This window comes from Exophiala aquamarina, assembly GCF_000709125.1.
Source record: "Exophiala aquamarina CBS 119918 chromosome Unknown aczIA-supercont1.4, whole genome shotgun sequence".
Classification (NCBI taxonomy): Eukaryota; Fungi; Ascomycota; class Eurotiomycetes; order Chaetothyriales; family Herpotrichiellaceae; genus Exophiala; species Exophiala aquamarina.
The window spans coordinates 3,108,018-3,121,565 of record NW_013550584.1 but is presented as its reverse complement, the minus strand read 5'-3'; the positions used below and the strand labels follow the sequence as shown (position 1 = coordinate 3,121,565).

General features: G+C 51.9%; 5 protein-coding genes across 5 annotated transcripts; 1 reads left to right on the top strand and 4 right to left on the bottom strand.

The window, feature by feature from the left end:
* Positions 1-1,275: 1,275 nt before the first annotated feature.
* A1O9_06230 (uncharacterized protein) lies at positions 1,276-4,158 on the top strand (the record flags this gene model as incomplete). The annotated part of the gene is made up of 1 exon (XM_013405440.1): positions 1,276-4,158. The coding sequence occupies one exon, from the start codon at positions 1,276-1,278 to the stop codon at positions 4,156-4,158; it is 2,883 nt and encodes a 960-aa protein (XP_013260894.1).
* Positions 4,159-5,147: 989 nt separating this feature from the next.
* A1O9_06229 (uncharacterized protein) lies at positions 5,148-5,744 on the bottom strand (the record flags this gene model as incomplete). The annotated part of the gene is made up of 1 exon (XM_013405439.1): positions 5,148-5,744. One exon carries the CDS (start codon positions 5,742-5,744, stop codon positions 5,148-5,150), a length of 597 nt encoding a protein of 198 aa, XP_013260893.1.
* Positions 5,745-6,106: 362 nt separating this feature from the next.
* A1O9_06228 (uncharacterized protein) lies at positions 6,107-6,529 on the bottom strand (the record flags this gene model as incomplete). Its single annotated transcript, XM_013405438.1, has 1 exon — positions 6,107-6,529. The coding sequence occupies one exon, from the start codon at positions 6,527-6,529 to the stop codon at positions 6,107-6,109; it is 423 nt and encodes a 140-aa protein (XP_013260892.1).
* An 880-nt stretch (positions 6,530-7,409) lies between these two features.
* On the bottom strand, positions 7,410-8,817 carry A1O9_06227 (uncharacterized protein; the record flags this gene model as incomplete). Its single annotated transcript, XM_013405437.1, has 2 exons — positions 7,410-8,198; positions 8,254-8,817. The coding sequence occupies 2 exons, from the start codon at positions 8,815-8,817 to the stop codon at positions 7,410-7,412; spliced, it is 1,353 nt and encodes a 450-aa protein (XP_013260891.1).
* A 1,062-nt stretch (positions 8,818-9,879) lies between these two features.
* On the bottom strand, positions 9,880-13,395 carry A1O9_06226 (uncharacterized protein; the record flags this gene model as incomplete). The annotated part of the gene is made up of 1 exon (XM_013405436.1): positions 9,880-13,395. One exon carries the CDS (start codon positions 13,393-13,395, stop codon positions 9,880-9,882), a length of 3,516 nt encoding a protein of 1,171 aa, XP_013260890.1.
* Positions 13,396-13,548: the final 153 nt, after the last annotated feature.

The window sequence follows — 13,548 nt, the reverse complement described above, 5'->3', positions numbered from 1 at the left end:
AAATTTGGTGAGAGTAGGAGCAGGGCTACTATACTGCATTATTCGGTACAGACATTATGAGTATCTAGCCCGCCTACTATGGTGTAGGTACAGTACGGAGTACATATCTCTTAGCACAATCAGAGAGATATGAAAGCACCGTGGGTCGAAGATGCATTTACATTGTGCTACTGTTGTGCCACCAAGCCAGCTAAACTTCTTGTAATTCGAGAACCCTGTTGGCCATGTGCCCTTGGCGTAGTTTAGTCAAATCCACTTCTTATTGGCGCCGCTTGGGGGACTGTGCGTTCAACCCAGTGCCTGTGTTACCTGGAGAAGTGTTCCTCGAGGCCGAATAGTCTTCCTGAACAGTGGACGGTTGGTTCCCGGTGTACGGACGACGCGGTTGCGACGAAGGCGCCAACACTCTGGACTCTACTCGGAGTTAATAGGCTGTTGGTCCCCTGTAACCCACCTGGAGGCCGTCGATCACCTGCAACTTCTGCGGGGAAGAGGCCAAGGGGCCTTGACAGCAGCCTGTGCGGGTTCCACTGGGCAAGGTGGGCATTGGCGGGTCAGGCGCTCTTTGGCTCTGGGCCGGCGGGGCCCTCCTCGGCCTTCTGTCTGGGGTCTGAGTGCCTGGAGGCTCAGGCTTCCCGGGACCCAAACCTCGAACCCTGGTTTAGTAACTAGTGGTGCCGTAGGCAAGGGCCTCTCCGTCCACCACCGCCATTATGGAGTACTTGTGCCACCATCCATCCATCCAGATGGCACTTTGAGAATGAGGCAACCATCACCACCACAAAGGCATCAAATCCAAATCCACAACCAGGCAGCACACACCACATCCTCTCCTCTTCCATCTTCATCATCTCTCAGCCTTCTTCTATCCAATCCCAATGCCATGCCCCTTGTTCTCAGCCATTCACTTGTCTGCCTGTTGTTTGCCTTGTCACGATATTCTTGCTTGGCTGGGCACAACCCATAGCAATATTATTCATTATTTTCCATTTGTCTCAATTTCTGCCTGAGCCTGGCCTGTCCTAACCTGAGCCGGTTTCACTTTAATGATTCATTCACTGCTTTCACTTCACTTCACTTCACTTCACGACTGACTACCTGCCTGCCTATCTCTCCTTTGAATTTCGTTCCAAGTTTAGCTGTTTGCCGAACGCACTCGTCAACAACTCTCTTACCTTTTCATTCCTGACCTTTCCTGCTTGTACTACCTTCCTTCTTTTCCCTGTACCCTCCGTCTCTTCCTCCTCTCTCCTCACCCGCAGACTCTCCCTCAGCATGGATCAGACCACCTCTGGTCTCACAGAGGCCAAGAACAAGAAGATCGAGCCTGCCACTGATCGATCAGCAATTACCAAGGCCAACTCCACAGAATCTCCCAAAGACCAGAAGAAGCATTGCAAGAAGCATGCTGCTTCTCCCTCCAAACGCAAGCTGAAACACTCCTCCAAGCCCAAGAAGTCAGACTCCAGCGAAACCAGCTCAAGTTCATGCTCTGAATCATCTGATCCGTCCTCTACCAGTGACTCCTCCACTGACTCGGAGAACGACTCCTCCACTGACTCCACTGCCGAGAGGAAGAAGCTCAAAGCTAAAAAATTGAAGGCGAAGCTCAAGGCGCAGGCTAAAATGAAGAAACAGAAGAAGGCAAGAAAGAGGGCCGCTGCCAAGGCTGCAGCACTAGCAGAAGAGGAAGAGGAGGACTCGTCTTATACTGACAGCGAATCCGAGGAAGAGCTCCTGCAAAATGTTAAACCCTCTAGAACCAAGCCTGCAAAGAGAACGGCGAAGAAGGCGAGAGATAATGAGGACTCTGACCACGTCGAGTACGAAGAGGACCCTAACTCGGCCAGATTGAGAGCCATGAAGACCCAACTGCACGACCTTCGATTCGTCCAGCCAGGGTCGGGCGTGCCTGTTAGCCACCTTGCTCACCGGGGTCAGATCATCCCTCCTGTCACTCGCTCAGACAATTACACAATCAGCAAGCGAAGATCTGGTCTCGAAGAGCGGGCTCTGGTAAAAGAAACAAAACCACCAAAGCACAAGATTGCCAAACGTGCATCTAAGGTTGCTTACAAGCGTGTGGATCAGCTCTGGGATCAGGGAATCCATAACTTCAAGCTCACCGAGACCGCGAAGAACACGGGAGAGGCTGTTTGGGACCAGTATATTTTCACAGTCCGTCGCAAGTTTGACTGGGAGCAGAAATACCAGGGCACCGTTGTTGATATCAAGTCAACACCTTTGAAAGACTCTCTTCACCATATTATGGCGGGTGTCAAGGGTGTCAGCTTGGTTGGTGAGACCCTCCACATGGATCCCAACATGCTATTCCTTTACTTGGAAGAAATGAGAAATTATGTCGATATTCTAGAACAATCTGCTTCAACACGAAAGCGCAAGGAACGAAAGGCGCTGGCCACCCAGATACAACACCTTCGGGTTATGGTTCGCTATCTCGACAAGGACTTTGCCGAGACCAAGAGAAACCTATACCCTATGTTGGAGAACAACCAGATTACATTTGATCTTCTATGGGCGTTGTACAAACCCAATACGATTGCGTATTGCTCAACCTATGGAGATTCAGATGAAGGTCGCGCCTTCAAAATCGACTTTGCAACAAAAGACCAGAACTTCATGAAGGGCGTTTGGTACAATGTCGAAGGAAGATACCTCGAATATGACGGCAAGTCATTTGGTATGGGAACATTGCATAACGAAGTCCAAGCTTTCCAGGGTGTGCGCAAGATTTCATCCTTGGAATGTTTTCCACTTCAATATCACAGAGATCCTAAAAAGATTCGTGAGCAACTCATTGAACGTGGCAAGAAGTTTGTGCAACTTCAAGGTATGAACCATCGCTATCACAAGGGCATGGCCTATGCCAAGCGCAAGAAGCAGGTATTGAAGATCAACATTGACGGCAGAATTATGGTTGACCCGGCAATCCATCGTCGTATCAACCCCAATTATCCTGTCAGCACCGTCAAAAAGAATTCTCTTGAAGGAAACAATGGCGATGACTCTGACGCCGAATGTGGATGTGGAGATGATAGTAGCTCTGATGATGGAGTCAATAATCAGAATACCCCATCTGAGGACACAATTCAAGAGAGAAAGCGTTTCAAGGCAGTCAAAATGCCTAATGGGCAAACAGCAATCATCTTAGTCAGCTCCAAGGACGATCCTGACGCTGATGCTCTTGATGAATCTCGTGCCATCCAGCCACAAGAAAGTCATGAGTTTTCTGAAGAAGAACTGTTGCTTGCAAGCCCTGTGGTGCTTGGATTTGCCTTTGGCGAGAAGTTATGGCTCGAATTTACTGTTTCTGGCATCTCCGACATCGTCTACAATGATGAGGCTTTTGATACTCTCGTCCTTCCTGAAAATCAAAAGGATATTATCAAAGCCCTGGTATCATCCCACGCCTTCCACGCCCACAAGAGTATTGATGATATTATCTCCGGCAAAGGTCGCGGCCTGGTTGCCGTACTTCATGGCAGGCCGGGCACCGGGAAGACACTTACAGCTGAAGGAATTGCCGATCTCTTGAAATGCCCGCTCTACATGGTCTCCGCCGGTGATCTCGGAACCGATCCTACCAGATTGGAAAAGGAATTGCAGAATATTCTTGATATTGCACACAGTTGGGGTGCAATTTTGTTGCTTGATGAAGCAGATGTCTTCTTAGAACAACGTTCGATTCATGATATTCATCGGAATGCCCTGGTTAGTATCTTCCTACGATTACTGGAATACTTTCAAGGGATTTTGTTCTTGACAACCAACCGTGTTGAGACATTTGATTCTGCCTTTGTGTCTAGAATTCATCTGTCTCTCCGATTCCAGGACTTGACGACCAAGGCCAAGCGTACTGTCTGGAATTTGTTCATCGACAGAGTTAGAAAACAAGAGGGAATGGAAGTGGGAAACATTACTGAAACTGACCTGTCAGATCTGGCACGCCGAGATGTTAATGGTCGACAAATCAAGAATCTCGTTAGGGCTGCACAAGCATTAGCTATTCATGAAGAGAAGCCATTGAGTATGGTGCACATTCGACGTGTTATCGAGGTGGCGGAAAGTTTCGAAAATGATCTCAAAGGTGGTACCGGGTTTACTGATGCTATGAGGAGTGAGTCTCCGTATGTTTAGATGATGTTCGACGACGATGCTAACTTGGGTCTAGGTTACACCTAATCAATCATCAGGACTCTGGCTAGGTCTATTGTGCTCAAAGTAGAGATGAAGAAGGTCTTGGAGACCTTCCTTGTGTTCCTTGCGGACTTGAAATGTATGGATGGATGGATGGGTAGAAACCAACATCTCTTAACTATGGAGCAGCATTGACCTGGATTTCCGACAAAAGGGTCACACGAACGGATTTGGCAATATTGGTTATGGAAATGGAAACGGCGAAACTCCAAGAGAATTTCAGGCATATCGTGTATCATGTTCATGACGAATGGAAACCCGGACTGGAGAGGCATTAATGATCAGAATTCGTATCTTGACCACGTAATTGAGCGTTCATTTTCATAGCGGTCTTTTGTTCATCAAACGTGCCATGTTATATTCATGCCGACGACCATGATCAATTCGATATTCCATCTCCTGGGTTGACCTAAACAGCGATTACGCTACCGATGGAGTCACATGAAATCAGTGTTGCATGTTGTATATAGATTTCATGGCCGGACGAGTCGGCGCACATGCCTCTGTGTCCACTCATGTTTGCTGTGTCTAGATACCACATGGGCTAAGTTTGGGAGCAACATGAGTAGGAGTGGGTAGCTCTCATACACCCTCACTGCGTACAGTGCACTGCACCTCACCTCCCTTCTCTCCCTTTCCGTTGTGGTTTCCTCCATCGCTCCTCCCAGGGGACGCAAGGCCGGGCTCCTTTCGTATCTCCCTTCGATTAGGAGGGCACGGTAGAATCATCCTTGCAATGCAATCATGCATGCGTGCATACATAATCAAATGACCCTCGGCCCCAGCGTCGCCTCTCCTTGCTCAACTACTCACCGTTTTGTCCTTGCTCAAAGATCCGCACTAAACCGCGCGGTCCCTCGGTCCCCGCTGCCGCCTCCCTCTCGTCCCTCGTCCCTCGTCCCTCGTCCCCCGTCCCGGTTCAACTCGCATCACTGAGCAAGGTACCCGCCATCCACGACGATACTGCTGCCAGTGACCCAGCCGACGCCGTCGCCGGCCAAGAAGACGGCCACTCGCGCGACATCCTCGGGCCTGCCGGTGCGGCCCCAAGGATGCGCGACGTTCAGCTTTTGCAGCACGGCGTCGCGGCCGCCGGGCGCGGTGGCGTACAGGGTCTCGAGGAAATGCGTGTCGGTGAAGCCGGGCTGGATGGCGTTGATGTGGATCTTGTCGGGCGCGTACTCGAGCGCCGCCGCGCGCGTCAGATTCAGCACCGCGCCCTTGCTCGCGCAGTACGACGTCGCGCCGACGAGGCCCGTCGACGCAAGGATCGACGCCAGGTTGATGACCCAGCCGCGCGAGGCGCCGGCGGGTGCCGCCGCCCGCGGCTCTTGCGTGAGCATCTGCGCGACCGCGTGTTTGGTGCCCAGCCACACCCCGCGCACGTTGACCGCCAGGGACGCGTCCAGCGTCGAGACCGGCGTCTCGTGGATCCGCGTCAGACTGCCTGTGGCGGTGCTGCGGGCCGCAGATTCGGCGGATATGCCTGTTGGACGGCGGGGCAGAACGTCAGATATCGGATGCATCTCGGTGAGTGGGGTTGAGGGAGCAGGTAAAGCTGGTCGGAGCTGGAGAGGGAGAAGGCCTCCCTCCTACCCTCCTCCCTCGCTCTTCTTTGCGGAGACCCATGAAATAGGGACGATGCATAATCCCAAACGAATTCGGCGGTGCGAGACTAGGGGGAGTAAGAGGGAGGGGAAAGCCGTCGAGGAACGTCTCAGGCGTCTGATTTCCGTTCTTTTGTGACCTCGACCTCGACAATGTTTCCCCCCTCCATACCCTTTCTCCCCTGAGGAGTAACAAAGGCTCCAAACAACGTCGACCAAGGGGGCCGCAGAGAAGAGAGATGCAAATGAAAATGAAAATGGAAATGGAAATGGAAATGAACCTAATCAAAGGAAAACATACCAGCATTATTGACCATGATATCCAGCCTCCCGAACGTGTCCACCGCGAAGCGGACCGCGTTCCTCACGCTCTCCTCGTCGGTAACATCGACCTTGACAAAGGCGGCGCGCTGCTTGCGCCCTTCGTCGGCGGCAGGCCACTGCGCATTGACCAGCTCGACGGTGGGCGTGCTGAAATCCTGCGTGCTGCCTTCGCCCTTCAGCGCGCTCTCGACGACGGGCGCGGCGGCCGGTGTCTCCTTGAGGTCGGCGGACACGACGTACGCGCCGGCGGCGGCGTAGGCCTGGGCGATGCAGCGGCCGAGCCCGCTGCTGGCTCCCGTGATGAGCGCGACTTTGTTGTGCAGGCTGGCGATGTTGCCGATCGGTGAGTTCGCGAGCGGGTACTGTGCTGGTTGGGACATGGTTGACGTATATATATATGGTTGGGATTCTGGGGATATTGATGAATATAAGGAATGGGTATAAAAGGGTAAGTAGAGGTAGTAGTCGTCCAGTCAGGATCCTTCAGGGCAAGGGAATAAATAGAAGAACACAATGTTTAGCGGGGCGGATGATTTACTTGTTCTCTTGCTTTGTTTCTTTCTTTACTTGTTCTCTTGCTTTGTTTCTTTCTTCCCTTGCTACCTAACGGCTAAGGTACAACCAGGGAATAATGTTAGAGAGCGAGAAAGAAGAAAATCCTGTCAAGAGCAGCCAGGTAAGTTTGGGAGGTCAAATATGCAGGCTGACACAGACAAGGCGTGCCGGGTGGAGAGAGACTACTCGATTCTTGGATACCTTTGGTGTCATCAGGGCTGTGGTCGGGTCAAATGCGGGGGAAACAAGGATGTCGGACACGACAAGCAAAGACTCGACCGAGGATGAAAATGGAAAACTGGGTTGATATATTGGTCCATTTGCCGGGAAAACCAAAGCGCCTGAGTCAGTCCATATCGATGTATGTCCAGAATGAACTGAGATCACTCTTCTTTCTTTGTGCAGTAAACCCCTCCCGTCGATGTCTGCCCTTTTCCGGATCGTGTGAGGCGGTACTAGGTAGCCCCTGTCCCAATTCCACTGTATGCAAAATCCCAGTCCAAATAAATAGAGACATAAAGCCCAAACAAACACAGGCAAAAGATTGCGACTGTACAGATTTGATGATTGTCGTTCCTTCGTAGCCTCACGAGAGGCTTCCCAAAAATGCAAGAACAATAAATCCACCGCGTATCAGGGTATGTATGCAGGATGAAATGGGAAACACCATGTGGCAGAAAACCAAAGGATATGTTGCAAGAGAACTCAAGTCGACAGGGGATGAGCTGTTGGTTTAGTTTTGTCGGCCAGTTTGAAAGCTCGCTCAAGACTTCCATCACTGTCATCAGACAACTCGTCCAGCATGCGATCAATCAAAGCATCTTTATCGGCCGCAGAAGTGGCGCTATGCTTCTCAGAAAATGCCACTTTCTTCGGCGATGTCATTGAAGTTTGACTGAACTGTGTGCGGAGGGGGGATGTCTGTGAAGCAAAGATCTGGCTGGCACGAGTCGACGAGGATTCTTGGGATGAACGGCCGGGGGGGTTGTAGCCTGAATTATTTGGACTGGCCATAAACAACAAAGTTTCGACTGCATCCGCCTCCATGGCGGCATTTTGACTTGGCGTCCGTTGACCAGTCACCGGGTTAGAAGAATGCAAATGTCTCGCTTGAACCTGCGGACCATGGACGTTGTGATATGACGCATTTGGAGTGGGCCGGCGTCGCGAAGCGGGCCCTATATCGAGCGGTGGAGCCAAGGCACGGTGCGATGGAGCTTGAGGGCTCGTCACCATATTTACCAGACCACGGTGCTCCAAAGCGACAGTGCTGTCGGAAGAATCGCTTTCACTAGACTGGCGTTGATATTTCCTCGTCATGACAATGCGAGGTGACAGTATGGACTGAGGGTCGTTGAAATGTTGGAAGCCAGACACGGTGGAGCGAGGAGATTGAGAGGCGAGAGACTCAATCTCATCAAATGTCCGCGACTGCCAACCATTCTGAACCTTGATCATGGCGTATTTAAGTTTGGTGCGTAGCTGTTGAGAGACCTAAGAAATGGTTATCAGGGCAGCAGGTGGCTAGTAGAATGAGTGGCTTGTTTACCTCGAGAACATTTCCATTACTGTTACTCCCATTTGAGACCATACTTGAGGCGCGCGTGTGACTGGAAGCTTTGGCAACCAGGTCCCCTAGACCATTCACACTGGATCTCTTCAACTGGCCGGTGGCTGTCCGCTTGGTGCCGGATAACGAAAAGGGCTCTGGGCTTTGAGAAGTGGAAAGTGAGCATTGTTGTTCATTGCCGGCTTCAGTCTTGAGATTCTCGACAACCTGCAGAGGCTTCCTGTCTAACAAATCTGTGGAGCCAGTGTCCTGCGATTCGGCTTGACTTGATCTGGCTGAAGAAGGCGAGGTGGTGGAGTCATCGTGGTTGAGGGTGGGTAGGTTGTGGGTGGTGGTGGTGGAAGAGGCAGTGTCGGATGTTGTGATGTTGAGAGATTTAGGGCGGGTCGAGTCTGATAGAGCTGATTGTTGCAAAGTTGGATGCGAACTCGAGGGGAAAGATGCAGCAGGAGGATGCAGCCAGGGCGCAGGGGCAGATGTCAGAGGTTCGTGTGATGGTGGTGGTGATTGTTCTGCTGGTGGTGGGCCTTTGTCCATGTCCATGACTGACGCATGATGCGGATTGGGATCAGCTTCGGTCAGAGTCGGCATGCCCTGATCTGGAATACGGATATGCTGGAGGAGTTGGTCTCAAGTGGGAAAAGGAATGGAGGCGGGTAAGCGACAAGTAGCAATTATGTGCAAAGGAAGAAAGGTAGGGTAGTTGCCAGTGTGTTGGTAGTTGGTATTTGGTTTGTGAAGACTGAGGACACGACGACGCGTGTTGGTGAAGGCCGGACCCGTGGAGTGGACTCGTGTGGTTGTATCGCTGAAGGGCCCGACTTCCCAAGGGTTGTAACTAGTTGTAACTTTGTACGGAGTAGTAAAAAGTGGGTTGGACTTGGATGCCAGGGCTCCTAGAGTTTGGTGGCCGATCGGGACCTGATGGGCGCGGGCGAGGGCGTGGCTCTCGTGGCTCTGACGCCTGCGGCCTGGCTTGGAGTCGCGTGGCCTTGAAGAAAAACGACGTCTGCTCCTTCCCTCGAGGGACTGACGGTGGAGTTCCTTCCGCCCAGATGATCGAGCCCGGCACGACGCGTAAAGGCTAAGTGACGAAAGCGTCCAACGTGACGCAGTCCAGGCAGACACGCGTTGACCAGATACACAAGAAAGCCGTACTGTACCAAGTGCAATCGAAGCATGCCTAGGTAAATATTGCAAGTGGAAGACATGTTCCAGTTCAATATCCAAGATCCGACGCGTAGCACATATCCAATAATTCCCCGCGCTGTGCGTTTCTCGCCAGTGTGTCGGTGTGTGCGTGGGATGCGGATGCGTGCCTCGTGTCAAATCCCCCCCAAACCCGCCATCCAAATTTTCACTCAATATTGAACAAATCACAGACCATGTCCAATAGTGACCACCTCCATTAGGCCATATCTTCTGAGGCTTCTCCTTGACCAACTTTAGTGGCGCTTTGCATATCGACTACTCTCGTCAGACTGCAGACTTCAGTGCTTGTACCTGTAGAGCATATCGTGCATTCATGACATCTCATAGCGTATACATCATTTGCCTCGGGCAAGGCCATGCTCGTCCTGCCTGGGCCTCGTCTCTAACAACTTTTTACGAAGACCGTTTGTATCTTTTCCCTCCCCCTCCGCCACCGCCATCACCAGCTGGTTTGCGTTTCCTCCCTTCTTTCCTCCAGTAATCATCTCGTTCTCTCTTCTCCCTCTCTGATTTCTTCTCCAGATTCTCCGCCACCTTCTTGCGGTACACTGCCCGTCGCTCCTCCTGCTTCTTTGCTCGCTTTTCTACCTTCTCGTTCCGTAGCGTCTGCAGCTTTTGCATCAAATCTCGTGCCTTCTTCTCCTCTCCACCCAACACCACTGCTCGCTTCTGGAGGTATGTTGGTGCTTTTCGCGCCTTTTGTCGTACGATCTGCGATTTGAATGGAAGATCTGATGCTAGAGCACGGGGCACTCTCAGAGGGTTGAAATGACGAGTTGGTCGTTCGATCTTCCTATATGCCGAGTCTTTGAGTAGAGGTGTTGCAATCCCCATGGCCGCACGGACGGCTCCCGTCAGCCGCATAGCTTTCCACGCCCCCGACCCATCATCCATACGCTCTCCGTCTCCGCTGATCTCACCACTGGGAGGCGCGTCTAAAAGATTGGTGACGGGGTTATAGAATCGATGAGGCTTGACCGGAAACCACGCTCGTAAGAATACAATGTCAGACATGAGGATCTTGTCTTCGAATGTCGCTCGAAAATGCCCTTCAGGTTTGCTCAGTGCTCGCTTGATCTGTCCTCGAATCCCAGATACCGTCTTGATGCTTGCCCCTTCAAATTTGGCAATTTCAATTGATGAGTTGAACATGTCCCGAATGAACGCCGTGTTGCGGAATACCTTGTATGGATGCCCCGTAAGCTTGAGTTTTTTCACGATCTCGGTCGTCTCGTCCACATTCAACACCACTCCCGTGGCTGCTATTCGAAACCCGGGGTTGGCGTTGGAAAAGGATTGCACACAGCAGAACCCCGTGTTGGGTGCAACCAGTGGTCCGTAGAATGTTCCAAAGCAATGCATGTGTTCCGGTGTATACTTCAGCATCCGATTTCTTGTTCGAGAATCGGATATCGAGTACAGCGGCATGGTCTGAAACCGCCGCCAGCCCAGAGAAAAGATCAATGGATCGTTTGTTTTGAGGATTTTCTTGTGCCATCGATGTCGTTTAATCCGGATGTGAACAAACCCAAATCGATCTTCAGTCGGCGCCAAACCGCCCACAATGACAGGCATCCGAGGGTTGAACGATCGAACAAACTCATACGGCACCTTGTCAAGAACAATCCTTGCATATGTCCCTGCCTTGAACCCCTCCGCCCGTGCTCGGGAGACAGCGTCTAGACTGTCAAACTCTGCACGATTGATGTCCAACTGCTTTTGCAGCATGGCCTTTTGTGCTTCATACCAGTCGTCCTCCCCAAATTCATCTTCCGTGGCCTTGACTTCGTTCTTGCTGTTGGCAAATCCTTCTCGATCTTCTTCTTCGAATCGTAGTCTCAGCTCTTCTTTTCGTTTGGCATTCTTCGCCCTTTCTTCATCGAGCGTGAGCTTTTCTTGTGCTGCTTGGTCTTCCTCTGCAGGTGCTTCCAGGTCTTCGAACTCCCCGTCGCCTTCATCGGATTCATCGCCAAAGCCATTTTCCCCGTTTTCTTCGTCTTCGTCTCCAAGATCGTCTGCGTTGGCACCGGTAGCCAAAGACCCTCGTGTAAACCGCGACATGAGCGCCTGGATGTTATTTTCGTCTTCCCACTTCGTCGACAGTGCTGCATGATCGTATCTGGGTGTGAGTCGATCCTCGTTTTCAGCTTCGTAATCTGTCTTTGCCTTCTTGAAAAAGTCGTCTTCGGGATCGACATCATTTTCTGCGTCCGAGGTAAGGGCGTCTCCCCGCCACTTAGGCATTACTCGGGACGGGGACAGACTTAGGTCGTACATCAGCCTCGACAGATCTGCAGCGCGGAAAGCCACTTTCGACGCATGTGTTCTTCTTGCTTTGTCTGCCAGATTCTCTTTCCAACGTATACCACCATCCTCGTCTTCGTCTTCGACTTCGTCCGCGGATGAGTTTTCATCTAACAGACCAGAACCCTGTTGTTCTCCTGAGACAGAACCCATATCAGAATCGCTCTCGGCGAATGCCAAGTCATCCTCATCATTCTCAGCCATATCGTCGTCTGCAGCAAACCCAGGCTTCCCTCTATGCTCTGGGTAATCGTCAAGTTCGTCTTCATCCTCTCCGCCACTCTCCCCGCTGACGAAGCCTTCGTCATCGTCCTGGTCTTCAACATCTTGAGTACTGTCTTCGTTCTGTTGGATAAAACGCGCCCCTCTTTTGGTGGTCCGACCCATGTCACCTTCGTCTGTGAGTTCTCGGCCACCTTGGAAAAGCCGTACACCACCTTCTGCCTCTCCTAGTAAGTTTCTTTCACCTTGCAGATTCATCATCAATTGTTCGCCCAGCCCACGATCCTCAACATCATCCGCATCTCGGTCGAATGTGTTGGTCTTGACTTCGATGTAAACTGCATCCTTGTCCACAAGGACACCTCCAACATCGGACATGGGTGCAAACAAAACCTTTTGTTTTTCACCCAGCTTTCGTCGATGAGACTTGCCAGTCGCTTTAGCGATCGCCTGATCCAAGAACGGTGTAGGACAAGGGTCGGGCAACGACTCGATCTCCTTAACCGTTAGGTCCCCTACACCAGGAACATGAACCCTCGCACCGTCGGCAGGAAAATTTGTCCCACGAAGGTACCCGTACAGCGCCACCTGCCTGTCACACTTCTCATTCTCCTCAATAGCCGTCGGCGGGGTGACATCGAGGAAACGATCGGCCAGGCAGTACGGATGACTGTTCCTCCACACGAGCGGCCGCGGATTCTTCATCACCGACAGAAACCGCGACAGATTATGCACCTCACGGTCGGGGTACCGGCCATTGATGACACCGGACAAGTAAAACAACTTCGCACCCTGGTACAGCTCGGACCAGAAGCGGTGTTTCAGTCTCTTCTTCGCCATGCGCAGCGTGCTCTGCTTCTTGAACAGGTCCAGGTGCGTGAGGATCCCAAACACATTGCCCGGCATTCCGGACGTGCTCAATGCGTTGAGGAACTCCATCGTTTCCATCTCAAACCCGTAATTTCCGTCGATCATGAGGAGCACGATGTCGGCGATCTTAGCCACATCAATCATCGCAGCAAGAGATTCTGAGGGAGATTCGAAAAACGTGAGTCGCCGCCGCTTCGAGGTCACCACCGTGAGGGGGCCGGTGGGATGTGAGAGCGTCTGCTTCGAGTATCGTTTGATCAAGCTCTTGATGAGTGTGGTCTTCCCGACGCCGGAGGGTCCGACGACGGCGACGACAATAGGAGGGGCTTCTTCGGGAATGCGGTCGACCTGCGGTACGTGAAGACGTTTTTCTTTGATGTCGCTTGACCGTACAGCTTCCTTAGCCAGACGGCCTGGGTTGGCGACTGCGAAGGCTTTGACATTCTTCTGCCCTCGTTGTGGCTTTTTCTTCTCCTTGGTTGCCCGGTGAGGGCGATTCGATTGTGTCTCCATGACGGTCTGCGCGCCTCCTCTCCCACCTGCTCTTGGCAACTTCTTTACATATGGGCCTTGGGAGGTTTTTGGCAACCAGTTCCGTGAACAAAAAAAAAAGTTGGGTGGAGGGCAGGCAGTGCGGAGAAGAATCACTCTGGGAGGATTTGCGCC